The sequence below is a fragment of the Poromitra crassiceps genome (assembly GCF_964638095.1).
Source record: "Poromitra crassiceps genome assembly, contig: HAP1_SCAFFOLD_924, whole genome shotgun sequence".
In the NCBI taxonomy this organism is placed as follows: Eukaryota; Metazoa; Chordata; class Actinopteri; order Beryciformes; family Melamphaidae; genus Poromitra; species Poromitra crassiceps.
This window is the reverse complement of record NW_028151485.1, coordinates 1-25844: the sequence shown is the minus strand read 5'-3', so window position 1 is coordinate 25844 and position 25844 is coordinate 1. Positions and strand designations below refer to the sequence as shown.

The window sequence follows — 25844 nt, the reverse complement described above, 5'->3', positions numbered from 1 at the left end:
CACAACACGCACACACGCATGCACGCACGCACGCACGCACGCACGCACGCACGCACACACACACACACACACACACACACACACACACACACACACACACACACACACACACACACACACACACACACACACACGCCAACAGATAGTTGTGACTTGTGACTGAACAATTTTCATCTTGACATTTTCGTTATTCGATGCTTTTTGAACTTTGCTTGCTCTTCCCTGTTTACTTGCTATAGCTCCGGTTCACCACTAGATGGCTCTACTGAACTGTTCATGACCCGGACCTCTTGCTGAGTTTCTGTCTCTGCACTTCAGTCCACTCATTGCTGTGCTGCTGGTTTCTGCTGCGTTTGTGCATTAAGGTCATATTTAGAAGGAGGAGAAGCAGCTTTCACTGCTTTGTTTTGTTATTCTTATTCAAAGATCATATAAGGCTACAGAGCAAAAACAAAACAAAGAGAGACTGAAAAACTATTTAACTCCCGCTTGTTTGTTTCATTTATTTTCACCTCCACTAAGGGAATTGGACAGAGTTTTGTTTTCACCCTGTTCTGTTCTGTCTGTTTGTCTGTTAGCAGGATGAGTCCACGGCACAAGGTATTAATCCATTTGCATGAAACTTTATGGAAAGATTGGTTATGGGATGATGCAGTAATTTAGTTAACTTTTCACACTGATTGGTGAAGTGTTAAAAAGGCATACACGTCTGAACAGATTCACGTAACACCATCAAACTTCATAGCCAATCAGCAGACAGAAGAAGAGACAAACCCTCCACTATTTCTGTTTTGTAACATTTATTTATACAGGGGGAGGAGTCTCACTCTCTATTCTAGGCAATATAGGAGAGCGACTGAAGCTCCTGAATGAACACTGTTTGTTGAAAGCCCCAGCTTGGGATGATGATTTGATTTATTGACTTTGGAAACCCCCTTATTTGACTTTGAATAAAATGACACTGAGGTGTCTTAAACCTTCGCAAACTGTGTCTGCGTGTTGGCTTGAGGTCAGACTTCACAATTGGTGGAGAATGCGGGCATTCTGACCCACGCCAACCTTTAAAAAAAAATTAAAAAAAAAAATGGAGCATGCTCAAGCTCTAACCGCGCTCCTAAGGAGCCAAGCAGACCTCCAGAATGCAGTTAAATAACTCTTAGAGAAAATTAACAAAGAGGACAGGGCACCACGCCCTCCCGGGGCTGTCCTCACTAAACAAAGCCAGGATGATGACAATGAAGCCTACCTCGAACTGTTCGAGCGCACCGCCGTGAGGGAGCGATGGCCGGCTGGCGACTGGGCTGGCATCCTCGCGCCATTCTTAACTGGTGAGGCCCAGCGGGTCTGTCGGGACCTACCTGTCGGCGACGCACAGGATTTTGATAGACTAAAAGCAGCCATTTTAGCAAGCCACGGCTACAGCCTCCCGGCCAGAGCACAACGCTACCACTCCTGGGCCTTTTGTGCTGGGCAGCCACCGCGAGCCCAGGTCGCTGACCTACTACGCCTCACCAAGAGCTGGCTCACCACGGGGGGTGATACACCCTGGATTGAAAGACTGGTTATAGACAGATGCATTCGCTCTTTGCCGCCCGATGCCCGGAAATATGCCGCTCAGGTGAGCCCGTCCTCACTAAACGAGTTGGTGGCACTTCTAGAGCAGAGGTTCTCAAATGTTTTTCAGCCAAGGACCCCTTACAAGATAGAAAATATACCGCGGACCCCCTCATTCTGATTTGTGATTTTGGGCTAAGCTTAATTGTTTCCACGGTAACGTGCTTGACTTTTAATTTGATAGGTTTGTTATTAGAATGTAATCCATGAACCATTTTAGATTTAAAGCATAAACTATTTTCGTTGAACTATGAAGATTTTGCAAAAAAAAAATATATATATATTTTTTTTATTACATTACATTTACATTACGTCATTTAGCAGACGCTTTTGTTTTGTCCAAAGCGACTTACAATATCACAATTTGTCAACAGTCCAGAAAACCACTATGCAACACAATAAATGACAGCCAAGATATTTTGATAGACTAGCACCATGTAGGAAGTAGTTTGAGAAGGAATAAGTAACATGTAGCATTTTCTTTTTAATTATTAAAAAAAAAAAAAAAAAAGAAAAAATTACTTGAAAACTTTTCGCGGACCCCCTGGCAAAGTGCCGCGGACCCCCATTTGAGAACCACTGTTCTAGAGAACCACCAGATCAGTACTGAAATGCTGCGCACCACAAGGATGGAGACAGCCAGACCCAGCCCCGAAGAGAGGGACAGCCGAGACCGCCGCCGTGGGCCGGCTACACCACCCCGCCCCCCACCGAGGAACGCCACTCCGGCGGATAGGATTCCGCGGACCCAGCGGAGGTGCTATGGTTGCGGACAGGAGGACCACATCTCATGGGCCTGTCCGGACCGCAGCCAAGATGTCTCCTTGCCCTCCGCCACCAACTCCGAGGCCTCCCGGCCCTGCCTGCATACCGGGGAGGCTGGTCGGCGCCACGCCACCCTGCCAGTGAGAGTCGGGGGGGCCGACACCCATGCCCTGGTCGACTCCGGCAGCGTCGTCACGTTGGTCCGGTCCGACTTGGCCGCCACCATAAGTACTGCTACGGTGCCTGTAACGTGTGTCCATGGGGACGTGCGTCACTACCCCATCAGCCACATCCGGGTCCAGACCCCCCGAGGAGACGCCCTGGTAGCCGCCGGCATGGTTCCCAACCTACCGGTGCCCCTCCTCATCGGAACTGACTCCACGCTGTTCGAGCGCTACTGGGGCAGCGGATTACGGCCCGATCCAACGCGCCGAGGGAGATGCCGAAGTCGCCGTCCGACGGCGCCTAAGCCGAGGGCTGCTTGCCCCGCATTCCGTCCCACCACGGAGGGACCCCCCACCTAGAGCTCCGCCTCAGAGGGAGACGCCAGCGGAGGAGAGACTCCCCCGTTTAACGAGGATCCATTTGCAGAGTTTCCTGTCATAGAAACCGCCACGACAGCCCCCTGTGGCCAGTTCGCCACCGCCCAGTGGTCCGACCCGAGTCTCGAGACCCCCCGGCGTGACGTTGCCGCCGTAGATGGCCAGCGGTGTCCAGGTGTGAGTGCACTTCCCTACCCACATTTTTTTGTGAAGAATGGACTACTGTATAGGGGGACCAAATCTAATGGGGGGGATTTAATTGAACAACTGTTGGTACCAAAGTCATATGTGTCACGAGTCCTCTACTTAGCTCACACCCACCAGTTAGGGGCCCACTTGGCGGTCCAGAAAACCTACGACCGAGTGGTCGCCCGGTTCTACTGGCCGGGGGTGAAGCGTGCGGTAGAGGATTTCTGTCGTTCTTGTCCCGAGTGTCAGAAAACGGCACCCCGGCCGTTCCTGCGCAACCCGCTCATCCCACTCCCAATCATTGATACCCCATTCTCCCGGATAGCCATGGACATTGTCGGACCCCTGCCCAAGTCGGCCCGGGGACATCGTTACATCCTGGTAATACTCGATTATGCTACACGTTACCCTGAGGCTATTCCTTTGCGCACTGCCACTGCTAAGAATATTGCACATGAACTATTAATGCTGTTTAGCCAGGTAGGCATAGCCGATGAGATTTTGTCAGACCAGGGAACCTGTTTTATGTCCCGTGTCATGACCGCATTGTACAAATGGTTGAAAGTGAAACAAATCCGAACTTCTGTCTATCACCCACAGACTGACGGCCTCGTGGAGAGGTTCAATCAGACTCTTAAGAGAATGCTGAAGAAACTAGTCGAAGCGGACAGGAAGGACTGGGACCAGCTGATACCATACGTGCTCTTCGCTATTCGTGAGGTACCTCAGGCCTCCACTGGCTTCTCTCCCTTTGAGCTCCTCTATGGCCGTAACCCCAGGGGCCTCCTTGACCTGGCCAAAGAAGCGTGGGAGAGCCAACCATCTCCCCACCGCAGTGTCATTGACCATGTCGACCGCCTACAGGAGAGGGCGAAGAAGGTCTGGCCACTAGTCCGGGTGCATATGGAGAAGGCCCAGGCGACCCAGGCCCGCACATATAACAAAGGCGCCCGGCTATGGGAATTCCAGGTGGGGGAAAAAGTATTGGTACTGGTCCCCACGACAGAGTGCAAATTCTTGGCCAAGTGGCAAGGGCCATATGAGGTCGTCGAGAAGGTGGGTGACGTTAATTACCGGGTAAGGCAGCCTGGCTGGCGGAAAGGCCTCCAGCTTTATCACATTAATGTACTGAAGAAGTGGTATTCTGCTGACCCTGTTCCATACCCAGCCCTCCTGACACATGTCTCTCCCCAGAAGCCCCCCGTGGTAGTAGGCGAGGACCTTGCCCCAGCGCAGGTACAAGATATCCAAGAGCTCCTAGGACGGAGCCAGGACGTCTTCTCGGAACTACCCGGACGCACCAGAGTCATAGAACATGACATCGAAACACAACCAGGGAAAGTGGTGAGGCAACGGCCCTATCGAATCCCTGAAGCCCGAAGAGACGCAATTCGCGAAGAGGTGAAAAAGATGCTCGAGCTCGGGGTGATCGAAGAGTCCTACAGCCCCTGGTCGAGCCCTATCGTCATCGTGCCGAAGCCAGATGGGACGCTGCGCTTTTGTAATGACTTTCGAAAACTTAACGAAGTCTCAACCTTTGACGCCTATCCCATGCCCCGGGTCGACGAACTGATCGAACGCTTGGGCCCAGCCCGGTTTGTCAGTACCTTGGACCTGACCAAGGGGTACTGGCAAGTGCCCTTAACAGAGAGGGCGAAGGCAAAGACAGCATTCACCACCCCGGATGGCCTATTCCAGTATTGAGTCCTTCCGTTCGGAGTCCATGGTGCCCCAGCCACCTTCCAACGCCTGATGGACCGGGTCCTCCGTCCCCACCGCTCATATGCCGCCGCCTACCTCGACAACATCATAATTCACAGCACTACCTGGCCACAACACCTGGAGCAGCTTGAGGCCGTCCTGGGTGCCTTGCGACAAGCGGGCCTCACCGCGAATGCCAAGAAGTGCCGGCTGGGGTGGACCGAAACCCACTATCTGGGATACACCATCGGGAGGGGGTGCGTGAAGCCCCAGGCCCGAAAGGTAGAGAAGATCCATAACTGGCCTCGCCCAGTCACAAAGAAGCAGGTGAAATCCTTCGTGGGTCTGGTAGCTTATTATCAGAAATTCATTAAGAATTTTGCGACCATCGCAGCCCCTCTTCATGACCTGACCTGCCAGAAATTGCCACACCATGTCCACTGGACCAGCCAGACGGAGGCCGCCTTCCAGACCCTGAAGCAAGCTCTGTGTGAGGAGCCAGTTTTGGTGGCCCCTGACTTTGCGCGACCATTCATCCTACACACCGATGCATCCGGCACCGGGGTTGGAGCCGTCCTGGCCCAGATGATAGAGGGAGATGAGCACCCAGTGACGTTCATCAGCAGGAAGTTACTGAAACACGAGAAAAACGACTCAACAGTTGAAAAAGAATGCCTCGCCGTGAAGTGGGCCATCCGTCACCTCCGTTACTACCTGTGGGGCAGGCAGTTTACTCTGGTGACCGACCATGCGCCCCTCAAGTGGATGGCCACCAACAAGGACCGCAATGACAGGGTCACTCGTTGGTTCATTGGATTACAGAACTATAAGTTTAACGTGGAGCACCGCCCAGGGAAGGAAATACGGCACGCAGACGCCATGTCCCGCCTCTATGAGGAGGAAACAAAAGCTCCCAGCCCGAGCAAGGAGCTTAGGGGGGGGGATATGTGGAGTCTCACCTCTATAAATCTCCATGTTTCCCATCACTGTGTATCCCATCCCAACAGTATGTCATCGCCGAACCAATCACACTCATAATAATCTCATCCACTGTAATTCTCCTGGCAGCAATGCTATCCCCACGAGTCAGCCCATTCAATTCGGCTTCATCAACATCCGCTCTCTCACTAACAAAGCGCTGCTAATCAATGATTTGATTACAGAGCATAATATTGATGTCATGGGCTAACACCAAACGAAGCCTTCTCACTGAACGAAGCGTCCCCCTCTAATTTCACAAATATGCATGTTGCACGGACATCTAAAAAAGGTGGAGGCGTCGCTCTAATTTATAAGTCACGTTTGGATTTTTCTCACGATCAGAAACACAGCCTCACATCTTGTGAAATACTCTCCATGCGCCCCTTAAATATTGCTGGCCTGGGAGCGCTCCGCCTCGTTTTCCTCTATCGCCCACCTGGGCCCTACTCCTCTTTTCTCGATGAGTTTTCCACCTTCCTTCCCGACCTCGTGACCCACGCCGACAATATTATTATCACCGGTGACTTTAATGTCCATGTAAATCGTGCTACTGACTCACTCTGCAAGGCTTTCATGTCCCTGGTTGACGCCTTTGGCTTTGCGCAGCTGGTTCATGACCAGACGCACTCCAGTGGCAACACACTTGATCTTGTCCTTACCCGCGGTACTATTAAGATATCCGATCTGTCAGTTCTAGCATACCCTCCAACTCTCTCAGATCACTACCTCATTCAATTTAAAGTTGATTTGCCCCATCAACAGCCATTCCAGAATGATACATATAGCACTCGCCGTATCGATAACTCCACCATTACTGTTCTCACTGACCTGTTACCAACATCACTTTCATCTCTCCCAGAACACATCAATTCCCTTAACGATTTTACAAACGACTTTAACTCAATTCTACTCGCCTCGTTGGACTCTACTGCACCCTTGTCTGTAAAATCCCGCCGTCAAATAAAACCCTCCTCCTGGTATACCGAGGAGACACGTGCCCAAAAACGGATCTGCAGAAAACTGGAACGAAAATGGCGCTCATCCAAGCTGGAGGTTTTTAAACTCACCTGGAGTGAGAGCCTTACCAAATATAAGCGTATGCTCTCTGCTGCCCGAACCCTTTATCTATCCAACCTCATCAATAACAATAAAGATAACCCAAAATTTTTATTTGACACCATCACAAAACTCACCCGCCAACCCCCTCCCACCACAAACTCTCCATTTACAGCCAATGACTTCCTCCACTTCTTCAACAACAAAATCATAGGTATTAGAGACGAAATAATAATCTCCCTATCCAATAAGGTTACAAACCCCCCGCTCAGCCCTCCTCTGAGAGCCTTAGATGAGACCATCATTCTCTCCGACTTTGACACCATCTCCCTCGACGCTCTCTCCAAAATAATAATGTCATCCAAACCCACAACCTGCTTATTCGACCCTCTTCCTGCAAAACTAATTAAACTACTTTTCCCAACATTAGGCACTACCATACTCACCATCTTTAATAAGTCTCTGCTATCCGGCACCGTGCCCACTTCTTTCAAAACAGCCGTTATCAGACCATTACTCAAAAAACCAAACCTGGACCCCGAAATCTTAAACAACTTCAGACCCATCTCTAACCTCCCATTCCTCTCGAAAGCCCTCGAGAAAATAGTCTCAACCCAATTAATCGATCATCTCACAAACAATAGCCTCCTCGATCCTTTTCAATCAGGTTTCAGATCACTTCACAGCACCGAGACTGCACTTACTAAAGTCACCAACGACCTACTCATGGCATCTGATAATAATTCCTCCTCACTCCTCATCCTGCTAGACCTAAGTGCCGCCTTCGACACTATTGACCACAATATCCTGCTAGACCGCCTACGCCACTATGTGGGCATCCGTGGAACGGCACTCGCCTGGATCAAATCCTATCTGTCTGACAGAACGCACTGTGTTTCACACAAAAACATCATATCATCATTCTCCCCCGTACTGTTTGGTGTACCACAGGGATCCGTCCTGGGTCCACTATTCTTTGGTGTCTACCTACTGCCCCTAGGTGACATCTTCTGCCGTTTCCATATCAATTTTCACTGTTATGCCGACGACACACAAATCTACATTCCCATCACACCCAACGATCGCTCCAAACTCACAAACCTCAACTCCTGCTTAGCTGCTGTTACTGACTGGATGTCTCATAATTTCCTACACCTCAATGCCAATAAAACCGAGCTCCTCATTATCGGCCCAAAAACCCAACTCCCACTCCTCGCTGACCTTAGCCTGACCATCGACAGCTGCACCATCACCCCGACCTCAACCCTGAAAAACCTTGGCGTGACCTTTGACCCAGCACTTTCTTTTAACGCCCACATTAAAACAATAACCAAAACGGCATTTTTTCATTTACGCAACATCGCTAAGATCCGCCCCCTTTTAACTTCACCAGACGCAGAAATTTTAATTCATGCCTTTGTCACATCACGACTCGATTACTGTAATGTACTGTTTTCTGGCCTGCCAACTCAGGCCATTAAAAATCTACAGCTCGTACAAAACGCGGCGGCCAGACTACTTACAAAAACTCGGAAGTTTGATCATGTAACTCCGGTTTTAATTGCCCTCCACTGGCTTCCCATCCAGGCCAGAGCAGATTTTAAAGTGCTTTTATTAGCATATAAATCTTTGCATGGGCTCGCACCACTTTATTTATCGGAACTACTCATCCCCTATACTCCCACCCGCACCCTCCGCTCACAGGTAGGTAACTACCTCACCGTCCCGAGAATTAACAAAAAAACAGTAGGTAGCAGAGCATTTTCCTGCCGTGCTCCCCATCTCTGGAACCAACTTCCCCAATCAGTTAGGGATGCGGGCTCCATTGCTGTTTTTAAGACCAGATTAAAAACCCATTTATTCTCCGAAACATATGGCACTTCTTGATATTATGCACTGTGCCTTCTGTAATTATTTTTATTTATTTTTTGTATTATGACTTTCTATTCGTTTTCTACTTCTTGCACCATGAATCACCCCTATGTCCTAGCCCATATAATGTATATAGTATTGTTTGTATTTGTATTTTCTGCTGTGTGATGCCTTGATTGTAAAGTGTTTCGAGACCATGTCTCATGGTGATTTTACACTTTAAATAAAGTTGAATTGAATTGAATTGAATATACCCCCGATCAGGTGAGAGTTCACCTAGGACCAGCGTACACAGTGGAGGGAGAGCCCAGCCCCGCCTTGGCCTGGTCATCGATTGGAGGTATGTCCCAAATTCTGTGCTCATCCAATTTGATGTGTTGTCACCTGTGCGCTGCCTGATGAGCTGATGGCAGCTGCACTGAATGCCCAATCAAGGTGTTTGGTATTTAGAGCTCTCTCCCACTGTGTAGCTGGCTCTCCAGTGTGAAGGACCTCTCCCATCGGGCAGTAAGCTAATACTCCACTATTCTCTCTCCTATCGCATGGTTGCTATATGTTTAATGCATAAATACTTACCTTGGCCTTTCTCTCTCTATTCTAGGCAATATAGGAGAGCGACTGAAGCTCCTGAATGAACACTGTTTGTTGAAAGCCCCAGCTTGGGATGATGATTTGATTTATTGACTTTGGAAACCCCCTTATTTGACTTTGAATAAAATGACACTGAGGTGTCTTAAACCTTCGCAAACTGTGTCTGCGTGTTGGCTTGGGTTCAGACTTCACTATATATATATATATATATATATATATATATATATATATTGTAGCGATGTGGGGTTGTCAGTAAACATGGGATTGTCTGAGGGTTGGGTTAGTTAGCTGGGGGTGTTGTAGTGTGGTTTCCTACCGCACTTGAACGCGGCTGGGAATAGTGTAACGCACCTGAGTCTGAAGATACGAGGGAACTGGACAGGTGTGTGTAGCTAGGAGCTGAGTGTGTTAGCTAGGAGCGTAGCCAAGCGTGGCTAAGCGCTGGAAGCTGTGTGTTGTGAATGGAATAAAGCCTGCAGACCAAGTACTCGCCTCTTCTGTTCCTTCATTAATAATCCAGGAAGCGGATTATTACATTGGTGTCAGAGTGTAACTACGAACTTTGCCGCTCGCCTCGTGCGGTAGCATCAAAAGAGAGGAACGGAGAGACGGACTGTTGCTGCTCGCCGCGAGGTTCCAGCCAGTTGCAAGCTAATTGGGCTGGATTTCCCTCAAGTAGGTCGGCTTGGAGTGCTACAGTTGGCGTGTGAGAAGGGGCAAGGAGGAGCGGAGAAGAAGTGGAAATTAACGCCTTGGAGGATCGGCCAGGCGTGGGCGGCTAGCTGTGTCTGCTAGCTGCTAAAAGGTTAGCTGTGTCTGCTAACTGCTAAGAGGTTAGCTGTGTCTGCTAACTGGTACGAGACTAGCTGTGTCTGCTAGCTGCTACGAGGTTAGCTGTGTCTGCTAACTGTTACAAAGACCACGTGCGATGGTGCGCGACAGAGAATGGCCGTTGCTGAACGGGGAGAAGGAGCTTGTGCTGGCTCCCCTTATACTGACGTTCGGCTCGATGCTGGCGGGCATGGAAGCCCGGGTGTTGAAGGAGGTCGGACGGCTGTTGGAAGCTACGCTTGCCTGGGCAGAGGAGCTGATGAGGGTGCTACGAGATGTCACACAGCGTGTGGACTTGCTGAGCGCGGTGGTGGCGCAGCGTGGAGAACGGTCGGAGGAGCCGCAAGAGAGACGGTGTTGGACATGCAAAGAGCCTGGGCATCTGGCGAGGTGGTGTCACAGCATTCCTTCGGGGCAAACCAGGTACGCGGAGCAACGGTACTGGGGGCGCCCGGGGGTCTGCTGGTCATGCGGTGCGTTTGGACATATAGCCAGGGGTTGTCATGAGGCTATCGGAGACCGGAGGACAGCGGGAGAAGAGAGACGTGCCGGCGGCGGGCAGGTGAGACTCTGTTGGGGTTGCCGTTCACCTGAGCACTTAGCCAGAGAGTGCACGGAGACTTTGAGGAATGGAGGAGACACGCAGCCGGAGCAACAGGCAGCGGAGCAGCGGAGCAGTGCAGAGCCGAGCATTCAGGTCAGGAGAGTGTGGACTGCTTGTCCAGATGGACGGGTGTTGCTAACGCCGGAGGAGCCTAGCTGCTCTGCAACCCCCAGGGTAGAGGACATCATCTGCAGCGCTGTTACAGTCGGGAGAGTAACGTTGGTGTCTCCGGGTGAGCGAGAGGGGTTACCGCCGGAGGAGCCGGCCCAGCCTAGCTGCTACACACCCCCCACGGTTGCTGCGCAGAAAGCCGAGGTGGAGATCGCTGCCGGTGGGGTTCTCCCTGCTGCCCTGAACACGCCGCCCCCTGGGGGAGGAGGACAGGAGGACGAGCGAGTGCAAGAGGCGGAGGAAGAGGAGTACTGTTCAGATGTGGACCTGACAGACGACGACATGACCATCATGGATGTCGACGTGGGTGAGTGGAGACGCAGGCAGGCGGAGGACGCGGATATCGGTCCAGTGCTGGCGTGGGTAGCGGCCGGACGCCGGCCCCCTGCGGGGGAGATTCACAGGTGTTCCGGTGCCACGAAGGGACTGTGGAACAAGTTTACGGACCTGCGTCTGTGTGAGGATGGGCTTTTGGGGAGGACAGGGCACGGGATAAAGGGGTTCCAGAGGATTGTACCCAGCTACCTGCGGGGATTGGTGCTACGGTGGGGACTTAGGGCCCCCAGATCCGGTCCCCCCAGATCCGGTCATTTCGGGCCTGAAGAGACACTCCGCCGTGTTCATGCACTGTTCCATTGGGGGAAACACAAGGACGATGTGCGGAGCTACTGCCGTGTTTGTGTTCTCTGTGGGGGGCACAGGGGGGAGTAGTGTGTTTCTGGTGGTGGTTGAAATGTGTGGGGGGAAAAAAAAAAAAAAGTGTAATGTTGATGTTGTGTTGCATGTTTACTGTGCCACTTGGGACAAGTGTTTGTGTAAAAGGGGGGGCTGTGTAGCGATGTGGGGTTGTCAGTAAACATGGGATTGTCTGAGGGTTGGGTTAGTTAGCTGGGGGTGTTGTAGTGTGGTTTCCTACCGCACTTGAACGCGGCTGGGAATAGTGTAACGCACCTGAAGGAGACATGGAGTCATGTGGGGTGGCTAGCTCGCTGGGGATTGGTTGAGCGGGACGCGGCCATTTTGTCAGCGGGGAAATGTGCGTGGGTTGTAAGTCTGAAGATACGAGGGAACTGGACAGGTGTGTGTAGCTAGGAGCTGAGTGTGTTAGCTAGGAGCGTAGCCAAGCGTGGCTAAGCGCTGGAAGCTGTGTGTTGTGAACGGAATAAAGCCTGCAGACCAAGTACTCGCCTCTTCTGTTCCTTCATTAATAATCCAGGAAGCGGATTATTACAATATATATATATATAGCCTACTTAACTATACTTACTACTCTCAACTACTTTTGCTGGGCAGTCATTACTGGTGTCTACAAAAACATGTTGATTGAATTATAGGCTACAATGTAACAATGAGAACAATAACTACCATAACCTGAACATTACTGAATTTACTGAAACCAACTCACTAAGTTAATTTGAACCAAAGTAGCTGCCAAAATAATGGAAGCATTCAAGTAATTGAGGGATACATTATTATGAAAAGCAGGCTAAATTGCGCCCCCCAAGTGTGACTGTTTGTTTGTCTGAAATATAACTTGTTACTCACAGTCACATACAGTAACAAGTTCTATTTAGAAAATCGACAGGACATTTTATTTGATCATTCTCGTGAATTCCTGCCCAGCTTGATCTGCTCCGTGCTGCTTGATGCAACTCAAAGAGAGGAGCGAAAATACACAGGCCGATTAGTTTAGTGGAGCAGAGCGGAGAGCCGCTTCGGGGACGCCTCTGGTGGACACAGACGTTCACTACACAGGCTGCGACCAGCTGCAGTGTCCACCTCGCCTCGCGGTCGTAATGCAACATTTCCTGGTGGAATCTCAATCTGCCCGGCTGCCCGGCAGAGACTTTAGACAGAAAAGAGAACAACTTGAATGGAGGCGCATCAAAGGAGCTTTAGAAGTGAGTAGACGCAAAGCTGTCTGAAAAATAAGTAGGTAGACGGTGTCTACCTGCGTCTACCCTCCACTACACCACTGAGCTGGAGGCCTAACTTACTGTATGGATTTTTAACCCCTTCTAAAGGGGCCTATTTCTGAAGAAAATGGTGAAAACGACATACCCAAACTAAAATGCTTACTGTGGCTGAACCGCTAGGGTTACAGACAACTGCCTGACCATTTCTGAAAGGTAAGACTTTGACGTTTCTGTTCCAAGTGTCAGAATGACTCTGTGTAACACCAGCTCAAACACAGTGGTTGATTCTCGCCTAGAATAAAAAACACTTTTACAGTGTAAACAGTTACCTGTGGTTGTTGTATTTATGGCTAGAAACCCAATGGAGACATAGCCACAGGCCTTACCACATCACAACTCAAAGGAGATGAAAAAATATCAAAACATGAGTATTTGGCAGTGGTTTTAGTAGGGAGATACCTAGGCGGATTTCCAAAAAGCCATTTGGAGACTCCAAATGGACACCTGGTAACCAAATGACTTTAGAGGGATATATATATATATATTTTTCAACAATATCACATAAATTACTCATAAAAATAACTTTGTTGTATTTTAGATTTTTTTTTTTTTTTTTTTTTAATCTCTTAGTTACCCAAAGCCTCTCTAAAAGTGGCCAAAAGCAATTGTGATGTCATCAGTGATGTCATAAATCCTTCCTGGCTGAGGCTATAGAAATAGAAGAATAGAGTCAAACCAAATAACTTGAGTACAAATAGTTTTATTTACTCTTTGCAGGGATGTAAAGTCACGGAAAATGAAAAAGGTTACAGATGCCAGGGCAGACATAAAACCACTCAAAAATAATCCTATGTTGGTATGAAAAAGGTGACCGTCACCTAGTGACTAGTTTGCATCCCTGTCTTTCAAAAAAGCACAATTGCACATAGGAACTGTCAATTGACCAATCAATGTGCACACTATAAACGTGTACAATAATAAAACACGTGTGCAGTATAATAAAAAAAAGTATTGCACCAAGCCCCCTCTCTCTATGGCTCTGGCCACTATAATTCTGTGTCTGGGTGTATTCGATTTCTGCACAGAATGCAGTGTGGAGGCAGACAGGAAGAGCTGAAACAGCTGCAGTACACTGTATTTTGCAGTGGTGGTAACCTGTGGTCCAGGTGTTCTGACAGGCCTGAACTGTAGCTGTGGTGGCTCAACATCTGCCTCATCAACATCATGCCATCCGCAGTAGGAGCATCGGGGGTGGTGGGGACAGTAGGATCAGCGGGGGAGGTAGAGGCCAGTGGGGGCCGACGCTTCCTCTGTGAGATGTCTCTGGCACCCAGTCAATGTCTCCACTTCTGCTTCACAAAAAAAAATCATAGTAAACAACCATTCGCCATTTTATGGAGTGCAGGGAAAGACTGCATTTTGAATAAAATCCCCCCACCCCCCTATTGCCAGGTCTCCACTTCCCTGCCTACCCCCACCCAGCCCCACATCCAGGTGAACCATTTGAATGCAAATAGACACCCATCATCTTACTCTAGTCAAACAATTATACCAAGATAGATTAGAACTGTGAACACTCCAACATAGCATTCATATAAAGTCATTGACTGGCTGGAAATTATTTATTTATTTGTTTATTTATGTAGCGTTATAAATCAGGGCAATGAAAATAATTACAATCAATGTGCATGTGTGGAATAAATATCCCAACATTCACTTCACATGCCATTTTCATTATGAAAAGCAAGCATAACACTACTCCTTTTATTCATATTGAATAATATCATAAAACATATAGGCTACTCACCGATCAAGCATAGGATCAATTCCTTCAAGGAACAGATTTTCTTCCTCTGAGTCAACATCATCAGAGTGAGAGCCGCTGATTCAGACTCCGTGAGATCAACATCACTGACTCTCGAGCAATATGCTGCTGCTTCCTCAACTGTAAATGTAGACTTGCCAAGAAAATGACTTTTCTTCTTTGCTTTCGGCATTGTAAATAAAAGAAAACAAATTAAAAAACCCGAAAGAGTTTCACTTTCACTTTGCCCTCTCGTTTGATCTCGTGGTTCGTGCGCAAAAGCAGTCGGTATGCGTAAAAACGCTCTCGGCATTATGCAGGCTATAAACCCCCCTCCCCTCACCCAAACAAAGGGTTCCACCCCCTCTTTAGAAAGGGAATTTCATTCGCTACAAGACTGGTCAGTCAAATTTTAGCAATCTGCCATTGGATTCGATGTATATGACGTTTACGCAGAACATGCCCCCACATTTGTCAACATCCAACCAGAGCACGACCTGAGTTAGCCAATAGAGCCCACAGCAAATTGCGGAAGTACTAGTTTTGTTCCAGAGAGTATCTAGTTTCCAAAATAGGTCGGAATTCGTCCTTCCGCCTTTGTCTTCACGGGAAACTAACAGGAAACCGAACAAAAACAATATCTTCTTCACGGATTTGCAAAGTAAGCAAATATGGTTTTATTGATGATTGTCACAGTTAGGATGTGGTGGTGACTAAATGTAATAGCTAGTTTTGTTCGTTAGACCCTTAGCTTCATTTTCCATGCAAGATTTACTATGAGATATCTTGGTATGGTGGTGCGACACCGCACTGAACAGTAGTGATACTATCTCGCCTCGGAAAAAAAAATCAGGACTCTTTGTACAAATACGTCTATAACTTCTGCTGTGTTGATCTGATCCGAAAAAGGAAGACATGGTTCGATGCGCAAGAGTCAGACGATTCGTTTGGTATGTAGCATGAACAACATTGTGGAGAATTAACCACCTAATTCACCACGTTAATGACGGATGAACAGCAAAAAATGTAGAACGTAACGGTGACGTTACGCTACGCGAGAACAGGTTTTAAAGTCAATAACATTCACTCAGGTATTTTCACTGACATGAATGTGCATATAGGCTAATGCAGAATTGAATGTGTCTGTTGAACAGTTATCCTGACCTGAGAGTTTCCAGTCTGCAGTGTGGACTCTCCAGTCCAGCAGAAAGAAGCTTCACACCTGGATCATGCAAGTCGTTGTTACTCAGGTCCAGCTCTTTCAGACTAGAGGACTTGGAGCTGAGAACTGAGGCCAGAGCTTCACAGCTTCTCTCTGACAGCTGACAGCCACTCAGCCTGAAGAATTAGTGATGAAGACAAACAATTTCTATCCTGTTTTAAAGATCACATCATATATTAATCTATCCAGTTTGCTATGCACTTACATAGCTTTATTGGAGGCCTTGACCACTGGCAGCAGCTTCAGAAGAGCCTCCTCTGAAGCAGAGTATTTCTTCAGGTTAAACACCTCCAGGTCTTTTTCTGATGACAGTAAGATGAAGACCAGAGCCGACCACTGAGCAGGGGAAAGTTCCTTTCTGGAGAGACTTCCTGATCTCAGGTACTGTTGGATCTCCTCCAATAGAGAATGGTCATTCAGCTCATTCAGGCAGTGGAACAGATTGATGCTTCTCTCTGCAGAAGGAATGTCCCTGATCTTCTCTTTGATGTACTGGACTGTTTCCTGATTGGTCTGTGAGCTACTTCCTGTCTGTGTCAGCAGGCCTAGCAGGAGTCTCTGATTGGTCTGCAGTGAAAGACCCAGGAGGAAGCGGAGGAACAAGTCCAGGTGTCCATTTGGGCTCTGTAAGGCCTTGTCCACAGCACTCTGGCAGAGGTGAATTACCTGAGATTTGTCTCTGGAGGTTGATTGTGGTTCTGACAGCTGATTGACGCCAGAGTCGATGAATGAGACCATGACATAAAGAGCAGCCAGAAACTCCTGAATGCTCAGATGTACAAAGCAGAAGACCTGGTCCTGGTACAGCACACACTCCTCTTTAAAGATCTGTGTGAACACTCCTGAGTACAAAGAGGCTGCTGTGATATCAATGCCACACTCTGTCAGGTCGGCTTCATAGAAGATCAGGTTGCCTTTCTCCAGCTGCTCAAAAGCCAGTTTTCCCAGGGAGAGAATCATATTTTTATTCTGTGTCCAGTGTGGATCTGCCTCAGGTATCTCATGATACTTGACGTTCTGTAGTTTGGACTGAACAACCAGGAAGTGGATGTACATCTCAGTCAGCGTCTTGGGCAGGTCTTCTCTCTCACTGGTTTTCAACAAAGACTCCAGAACATTTGCAGAGATCCAGCAGAAGATCGGGATGTGACACATGATGAGGAGGCTTCGTGAAGTCTTGATGTGGGAGATGATTTTTCTGGCCTGCTTCTTATCTCTGAATCTTTTCTTGAAGTACTCTTTCTTCTGTGGGTTAGTGAACCCTCTCACCTCTGTCACCATGTCAACGCACTCAGCAGGGATCTGATTGGCTGCTGCAGGTCGTGTCGTCATCCATAGGCGAGCTTTGGGGAGCAGTTTCCCCCTGATGAGGTTTGTCAGCAGCACGTCCACTGAGGCTGACTCTGTAATATCAGTCAGGATCTTGTTCTTCTTGAAGTCTAGATGAAGTCGACACTCATCCAGACCGTCAAAGATTAACACAACCTGGTACTTGTCAAACCTGCAAATTCTTGCTTTTTTGGTCTCAGGGAAGAAGTGATGAAGAAGTTCCACCAAGCTGTACTTTTTCCCTTTCAGCAGATTCAGCTCTCGGAAAGTGAATGGAAATGTGAACTGTATATCCTGGTTGGCTTTGTCTTCAGCCCAGTCCAGAGTGAACTTCTGTGTTAAGACTGTTTTCCCAATGCCAGCCACTCCCTTTGTCATCAATGTTCTGGTTGCTTTGTCTCTTCCAGGTAAGGGTTTAAAGATGTCTTCACATTTGATTGGTGTTTCTGGTCTGGCTGGTTTCCTGGATGCTGCTTCAATCTGTCTGACCTCATGTTCATAATTGACCTCTCCACTCCCTCCCTCTGTGAGGTAATGCTCTGTGTACATCTGATTCAGAGGAGTTGGGTTTCCTGCTTTAGCAATCCCTTCAAACACACGCTGAAACCTCTCCTTCAGATTACATTTGAGTTCACGTTGGCAGGCAGAAAGAGTTTCTGAAAGAACAAATGACAAATAACATCAAAGAGTGAACTGGTAAATGTATATCTTCAAAAAATGAATAAAAACAGCTCGCACACTGCAGGGCTCCGTTTACAGTGATTTATTAGCAGCAAAAGATTAAAGTGACATTTCGAGCATCAAGCTCTTCATCAGACTGATGAAGAGCTTGCGTCTATGGCAGAGAATTAGTTCATCTTGAACTGATTTGGTCTCGTTTGAGAAATATTTAGATTTATATATTTAAATCAACCCAGTCTCACTCCCAGTACATCAAAATGTGCTGATTTCTCACGGCCCCTTGGCGTCGTTATTGTGAACGGGAAAGAGTACCTTCACATTGTAATATGCAGAAGAAGAACCACCGGACCGTCTGGAGGTCACCTCGTGGCCACCCCCAGTGGTCTTGAATGTAATAACAGTCTGAGGCTTAAGTTGGTCAAAGTCATGCTAGGGAGAAGTGCTTGGAGAGGCGGACCTGTAGTGTTCCCGGCTTGTAACTTTCTCGTCATGAGACCTCTTTCAAATCCTGACCTGAACCATAACTCCAACCAAGTTGTTTTTGTTGCCTAAACCTAAGGTTGTTTTACTTGCCTAAAACCAACCAAGTTGTTGTGCTTGCCTAGATTTACCCTGGATTCATTTCTCCTGTGAAATGTTGCTGGGCCACCGGTAGCCACAGTAGCCGGTAGACACAGTAGCCGGTAGCCACAGTAGCCACAGTAGCCGGTAGCCACAGTAGCCGGTAGCCGTGTCCAGTTGCAGCCGGTCGCGGCCGACCTGCTCGACCAAATAACCAGGAAGAGAGTCAGGGCTTGGCTCTCTTCCTGGTTATTTTGCTGAGCAGGGCGATAAAGAAACAAGGAGAGCCGGTGTCTGTGCTGGAGGAACGTACGCACCCTAATGTGATGTGAAATGTAGCAATTCACCTAATAATGACATGGAGGGGGCCGTGACGAATTGACGTATTTTGATACACTGGTAATGAGAACCTGTTGATTTAAATCCATCTCTCATTTTCCATCCTGTCCCATCTACATCATGTTAAAGCTGTTGAAAGCCTCTTACTGCTGTGCAGAGAGTCAGCCAGCTCCTCCTGCTTCATGCTCCTCAGGAAGAACAGTGTGATGTTTAGAAAAGCCTCTCTGCTGCTCCTCCTCTGCTCTTCCTCCTCACCCTCCACCACCACCTCATCCTCCCTCTGACTCTCTGAGTATTCTGGCTCATCTGGACTCATAACCCTCTGGAACCTTCTCAGCTCCTTTTTCACAAAGGTGATGATGTTCTCCTCAAGCAGCTGGAACAGAATCATATGAATTAAACATTCTTACTAAAATCATGGAACACAACATCAGATCCATCATAGACTGAAAGCCCGCTGGGCTAAAGAGTGCAGCATGGAGACAGAATCTTTGTTTTGTATTCGACTCGTTGGTGAAGTCAAACGTGTTTTTGTTAATTTCCACACCATAAATATGGAGTCCAGGTCTGGTTGAGGCTCCTGGGCAGACTGACCACTGGGAACCTCTGACCTCTGCTGGTAAACTCTGGGGGACAAAACATCAGATAGTAGGTCATACCATCATATCATATCTCTCTCTCTAACAAACAAACAAACACACACACACACACACACACACACACACACACACACACACACGCGCGCGCACACACGCACACACGCACACACGCACACACGCACACACAACAATAGGTGCTTTCGGACTGGAGGAACTTCTTCATAGTTCTAAAAACAGTTGGAGGAACTCCCCCTTTTGATTGTGTCCAGCAAGAACTGGGAACGATCGTAAATCTTAGAAAGCCATTTTAAGGGACTTTTTTTGCTCCTACTTCAGGGTAGGGAGGCTACTTTCCCAGCACAAGAGGAACCATTAGGTAGGTACAGTAGGTAGGTAGGTAGGTAGGTAGGTACTTTAATTATTATTTTATTTAGTGGTCTAGACGTAATGCGTTGATTGGTCTACAGTAACTTCTAGAAATGTCCTGAGGCAATATCAAAACTTAGTCTTTTTTTTAGCAAGCTAACATTAGCTAGCTAACTCAATGCCCTGTGAACTCTCACTTTCTTTGCTCTAAGGCTACTAGTAGCGGTTAGCATGCTTACATCACTTCAGAGTTCCTATTGGCAGTGTGAGTCTGAGGCTCACGAGAGAGACTGAGGGAGAGGGGGAGAGGGGAGGGACAGGGGGAGAGAGGAGAGGGAGAGAGGGGAGGGAGAGGGGAAGAGAGGGGAGGGAGAGGGAGAGGGGGAGAGACTGAGGGAGAGAGCGAGGGAGACATTGTGTGCACGCCAATAGGGCAGGCAAGGCGATGCAGCAGCCGAGCGGGCCGGTACATGAGCTGCAGGCCAGCTCGACGAGCTGCAGGACAGGCGAGGCCGTGCAGCGGGCGAGCCTAGGAATCAAGCGTGCAAGATGCCTAGTGGGTCTAAAAGTCCAATATTTATCTCATTATCTGATAGATTTACCAACTCATGAAGCTGTGGTCACTTTACAGAGATTCCTGCTGCCTTCAGGTGCTCCTCCCATTGTTTGACAGGTAAGTACGTCATGACAGACAGACAGACAGGCAGGCAGTATGTCACAGTAACAGACCAGTAAATAACCCTAACCCGGTTACAGACTGGTTATACTGGACAGCTCTCAGTGTGTCACAGTAACAGACTGGTTATACTGGACAGCTCTCAGTGTGTCACAGTAACAGACTGGTTATACTGGACAGCTCTCAGTGTGACACAGTAACAGACTGGTTATACTGGACAGCTCTCAGTGTGACACAGTAACAGACTGGTTATACTGGACAGCTCTCAGTGTGACACAGTAACAGACTGGTTATACTGGACAGCTCTCAGTGTGTCACAGTAACAGACTGGTTATACTGGACAGCTCTCAGTGTGTCACAGTAACAGACTGGTTATACTGGACAGCTCTCAGTGTGACACAGTAACAGACTGGTTATACTGGACAGCTCTCAGTGTGTCACAGTAACAGACTGGTTGTACTGGACAGCTCTCAGTGTGACACAGTAACAGACTGGTTATACTGGACAGCTCTCAGTGTGTCACAGTAACAGACTGGTTATACTGGACAGCTCTCAGTGTGACACAGTAACAGACTGGTTATACTGGACAGCTCTCAGTGTGTCACAGTAACAGACTGGTTATACTGGACAGCTCTCAGTGTGTCACAGTAACAGACTGGTTATACTGGACAGCTCTCAGTGTGTCAGTAACAGACTGGTTATACTGGACAGCTCTCAGTGTGTCACAGTAACAGACTGGTTATACTGGACAGCTCTCAGTGCGTCACAGTAACAGACTGGTTATACTGGACAGCTCTCAGTGTGTCAGTAACAGGCTGGTTATACTGGACAGCTCTCAGTGTGTCACAGTAACAGACTGGTTATACTGGACAGCTCTCAGTGTGTCACAGTAACAGACTGGTTATACTGGACAGCTCTCAGTGTGACACAGTAACAGACTGGTTATAAGATAGATAGATAGATAGATAGATAGATAGATAGATAGATAGATAGATAGATAGAGTACTTTATTCATGTAGAATAGCATCTCTCTCTCTCTCTCTCTACTAGACTCTGTTCATGTGGAATAGGCGGGGCTAAAAAAACACTACTGCATAGACTATCAGCACAGCACTAGAAGTCATATAAACTTAATTGGCGCATGAGCTGGTTGAGCAACTTTCATTGGAATGAATGGGCCCCCATCTTGCTAGCCTGGGTAAACCCAGCCCCCAGTGACCTGCTCTCAGACCTGTTCTCAGTCACTAGTGACTGGGAACTGAGAGAGCAGGTCACGTGGGGGCTGGGTTTACCTAGGCTACCATCTTGCCACACTGTTTCCAGTTTGTTTTATACCTCCTTATCCACCTTATTTTTGAATGCCCCACTGTAAAAAAGAATCGTGGGTACAAGGTCCGGTTTAGCGTGACTCATTGTTGCCGCGACCCGAATTATAAACCGGAAGCTGGAGTCCGTTATAAAAGTTATAAATATAGTCACGTTATAAACAACTAACCAACGCTGGAGGTCCGTATGGAAACTCGAAATGTGTGTTACTCGAAATGGTTAAAAGTTAAATCAATTTGGTGGCGTTTTACTGCCATGTAACATAGCTAGCTAGCCGCTAACATTAGCCACAGTTAGTAGCCGACTACCCACAATGCATTACGTTATCCCAGCACCCGAACGCAGAGCAGAATGGCTCTGCTGTAAAAGGGTAAAATCCTCATAGACGTTTTTTTTGTCGGGGGCTGGGGGGTTATCTAAATTGGTTACACCGGAAATAGAACCCATAGTTAACGTAAGGCAAAATGGCCGCCAAAAATAAGGTGGATACAACAGTTAGTTCTGACTGAGCAATTTGATTGGACAAGAGGGATCCTGGCCGTGCTGATATTTTAGTATAACATCACGGGTGCTTCACTGTGTTCATATCACTGCGCTTCAAAGCTGTGTTCAAACAGCGCTCACACCCAGGGACAGCAATATGGATTTAACCCCATTTAATCCCACCAGGCACAATAGTGACCATGAAACTATTTCAGTTATAAGACTCTAAAGATGTTACTGAATGATGTATCAATGCATTTCCAGCAAGTATTGAAATAATAATGGGTCTCAATGAAATATGTGCAGCCAGTGTCACATGGTTAGTGTAAATTGTCACATGACCATGATGCTTGGTTGCATCAAAGATCCAAACAAAAACATTATTAACTCATTGAGTGCCAGCCACTTTTGGAGAACGGACGCTCCCAGTGCCAGAGTTTCAGAGCGTTTTCAGTGATTTCTCGAGGCCCACAGAATATTGTGTGATATGTAAACACCGAACACGCCCAAAGAACGATGAGACTCTCTTCTATCATCAGCAAAAAAAAGTTTATTGATATCATTTTCCGTTCTTTAGTTATCAGCCGGAGAAGATAGGTGGATTTCAGCAAAAACACACGTTTCAATTTAGAAGCTGAGATAATGAGCCTTTTGTGAAATGAAGCATTTCAAGCACATCACTGACTCTGAAGCTAATATTTTCTGATGTAATGACACCTCAAAAATAATTTCCTTCAATAAAACAGTGAAAACAAAGGAATTTTGTTTGGCCAAATAATATTTTTTAGCTGCAACCAGCAGCGCTGGCCCCTGCGTGCGCAGACCCTACACCTTCTTGCTGGTCTTGATTTACTGCTGGTGGGCATCAGATATTCTAGCTTGTTTGCCTGTCTCTGTCCATCGAGCCTGCTGTCTGGGTCTGTGTTTACTGTCAATGGTTGTATGCTGCCCTGCGTGCCCCACCCCCCTCCTCCTCCTCCGTGGGAGTGTCTCTGGTGGCTCTGCTGCGTTTGCTCTGCGTTTGCTCTGCACTGAAAAGTGCGCTGCACCCCGCTTTTTCACAGAGTGTCGCCGGCTCCCAGCTGAGAATAATGTAACTTTTCAGAAAGACGCTGGTGTCGGCAACTAAATCATATGGAGGGGATATCGCAGCGGAGACGGAGGGGCTCAATTGTGGCAGCAGATTGACTGCTGTTCACAGGCACAGCTAACGTTATGCTTCATGCATATCGATGCATACCGATGCCGTTTCCGTTTCCATAACGACTTCTTCTCTCTTTTTTACTCAACTTTCTCTAATCTGGAGAGCACTGTCGCCACCTAATGGGTCGGTAAAATAGGTTATAGACTCACACCCCAAAGCCTACGCACGAGTTCTGTTCGCAGACTTTAGTTCTGCATTCGACACACTCCGTCCCCTGCTGCTAGTTCAGAAGTTAGTCAAGATGAACATAAACCCGTTCATCATCAAATGGTTTTATTCTCTTTTAACAGATAGGACTCAACAGGTGAAGGTTAATTCCTCCATCTCCACTGTTAAACATTGCAGCACTGGCGCCCCCCAGGGGGGAGTGAGCTCACCTTTTCTTTTTACTGCCTATACTAATGACTGCAGGAACAGTGAGCCATGCAACTTTGTCATCAAGTTCCCGGATGACACCATTATTTTAAGTTTACTGAAAGGAGACGACTGTCCTTCTGTCTACTACAGGGAAATCGTCAGTTTTAATGACTGGTGTGTCAGGAATCACCTCACTTTAAATACTAGTAAAACCAAAGAAATGATCTTTGACCCAAGAACAGTCAGGGTCCATGACCCCGTGGTCATTGAGGGCAGCACGATCGAGCAGGTCTGCTTGTACAAATATATGGGGATCCAGATGGACCACCTGCTCAAATGGAATGTCCACGTGGACTATCTTTGCTCCAAATTAGCGCAACGCCTGCACTTTCTACGTAGACTCAGACTGTATGGCGTGAGCAAGAACATTATGTCCACATTCTACAAAGCCGTGTTGGAAAGCCTGATTAGATATGGCATGGCGGCTTGGTTTGGGTCTCTGAACGTTCAGCTCAAAACTAGAATCCTGAAAATGGTCCACACAGCTCAGAAAGTGATTGGAACCAATGATTCGGTGTCACTCCAGTCCATCTTCGAGAAAAAGGTTATCAGCCTGGCTCACAAAGTCTTGACTGATCCCTCTCACATTTTATATTCTGAGTATGAGCTGCTTCCATCTGGGAGGAGATTCCGAGCCAGTAGACACAAAAGTAACCGCTACAAGCTATCATTTCTTCCCACCTCAATTGTTCTGTTGAACAAACAGCCCTCTCTTCCCCCATGTGTAGCACTCCAGTGAGGTGAGGGAGGTACCCCAAGTAGGTACGCTGCGTCTCCTTTACTGCTTTTACTTTGGTTTTATTTCTCTTACTTCGTACTTTGGTTTTATTTCTCTTATTTCATAATCCTATTTTAATGTTTTATCCTTTTATTCTTTTATTTTATTTTTTATTCTATGTTTCTATGGGTTTATGGTTTTATTGCTTATTTTACTTCCCTTACTAAGGGATTGATGAATATATTTACTGTGCAATAGGGTTGTGCAATCAGTACCTTAGCTGGTACACTTCCTGTGCTCTCAGTGCAATGCTGTGAATGTGACTGTGACCGTTCTGTTTTGTATTACTTGTCTGTTACACCTGTTGTTGTATAAGCACTTTTGCCCAAGACAAATTTCCCTCCCGGGACAATAAAGTATATCTCTCTCTCTCTCTCTTATACACATTCAACATGCCCCAAAATTTTACAGGAGATGTTATAGGCTTTGATCCACGTCCCACCGTCAAAAAACGCAATTGACGACAATCGTCGTCATTGGCACTCTACGTTAGTATTCGAATTGACGACGATTGTCGTCATTGGTGTGATGGAAAAATTGTTAAGTAATTATGTGTGTCCCTATGAGATGTTTGCCACTATAGTAACGGATGTTTGGACCCAGACAGGAGTTTCAGTTCTATATGAAACTACCCGTAAACATGAGACGGTCAGAGGACCCCTGTTTGAAACAGGGATCTGCACCTGTCTGGTTTTCGGTTTCGTGTCCTAAAGAGACATCATGAAACAACTGTTTCTTGATTTCTTTACTTGTTGTTGTGCAGGGATGCACGTACACATGTTTCGCAACCGGTCTTAACACACCCCAAGGACAGTTGAACGGTTGAAGGTAAACACCCTATGACTTGGCGAAATCTGCTATCTGCGTAGCAACAGATGGGGACTTCCTTTTTTTTAAGACCCACCCTGCTTACTGTATAAAAAGTCTCACCCTGTGAGGAGGAGGCAGTTCTCTCAATGACAAACAACCTGTTTTAAGTTGTCTCAATGAGATTGCTCAAAATCTGCAGATTAAAATACTTAATTGCTTTCAAGAGTGCATCTGAATTGTGACATTTCTTCATCTGGCTATTGCTCGTTCATTCATCGAGGTTATATTAATTTTCCATAACATTGACACTCAATGAGTTAAGTATGTGAACATAAAGAGACGATTACTCTCGTGAGATTGCAGCAAACCTTCTCTACATGAGTCAGTTAAAACAACTTACTTCTCTTCAGAAGAAT

At 47.4% G+C, this 25844-nt stretch overlaps 1 protein-coding gene across 1 annotated transcript in view; it reads right to left on the bottom strand.

Moving 5' to 3' along the window:
- LOC310771642 (NLR family CARD domain-containing protein 3-like) overlaps positions 1–19011 on the bottom strand; it is a 28907-nt gene extending 9896 nt beyond the window's left edge. Inside the window, exons 1-3 of the mRNA XM_083664206.1 lie at positions 18917–19011; positions 16065–17844; positions 15802–15975 (exon numbers count right to left, since the gene is read on the bottom strand). Of these exons, the coding sequence (XP_083520332.1) occupies positions 15802–15975; positions 16065–17844; positions 18917–18953 (1991 nt within the window). The 5' untranslated portion in view covers positions 18954–19011. The remainder of the gene's footprint in view (positions 1–15801; positions 15976–16064; positions 17845–18916) is intronic.
- Between the last annotated feature and the right edge of the window lie 6833 nt (positions 19012–25844).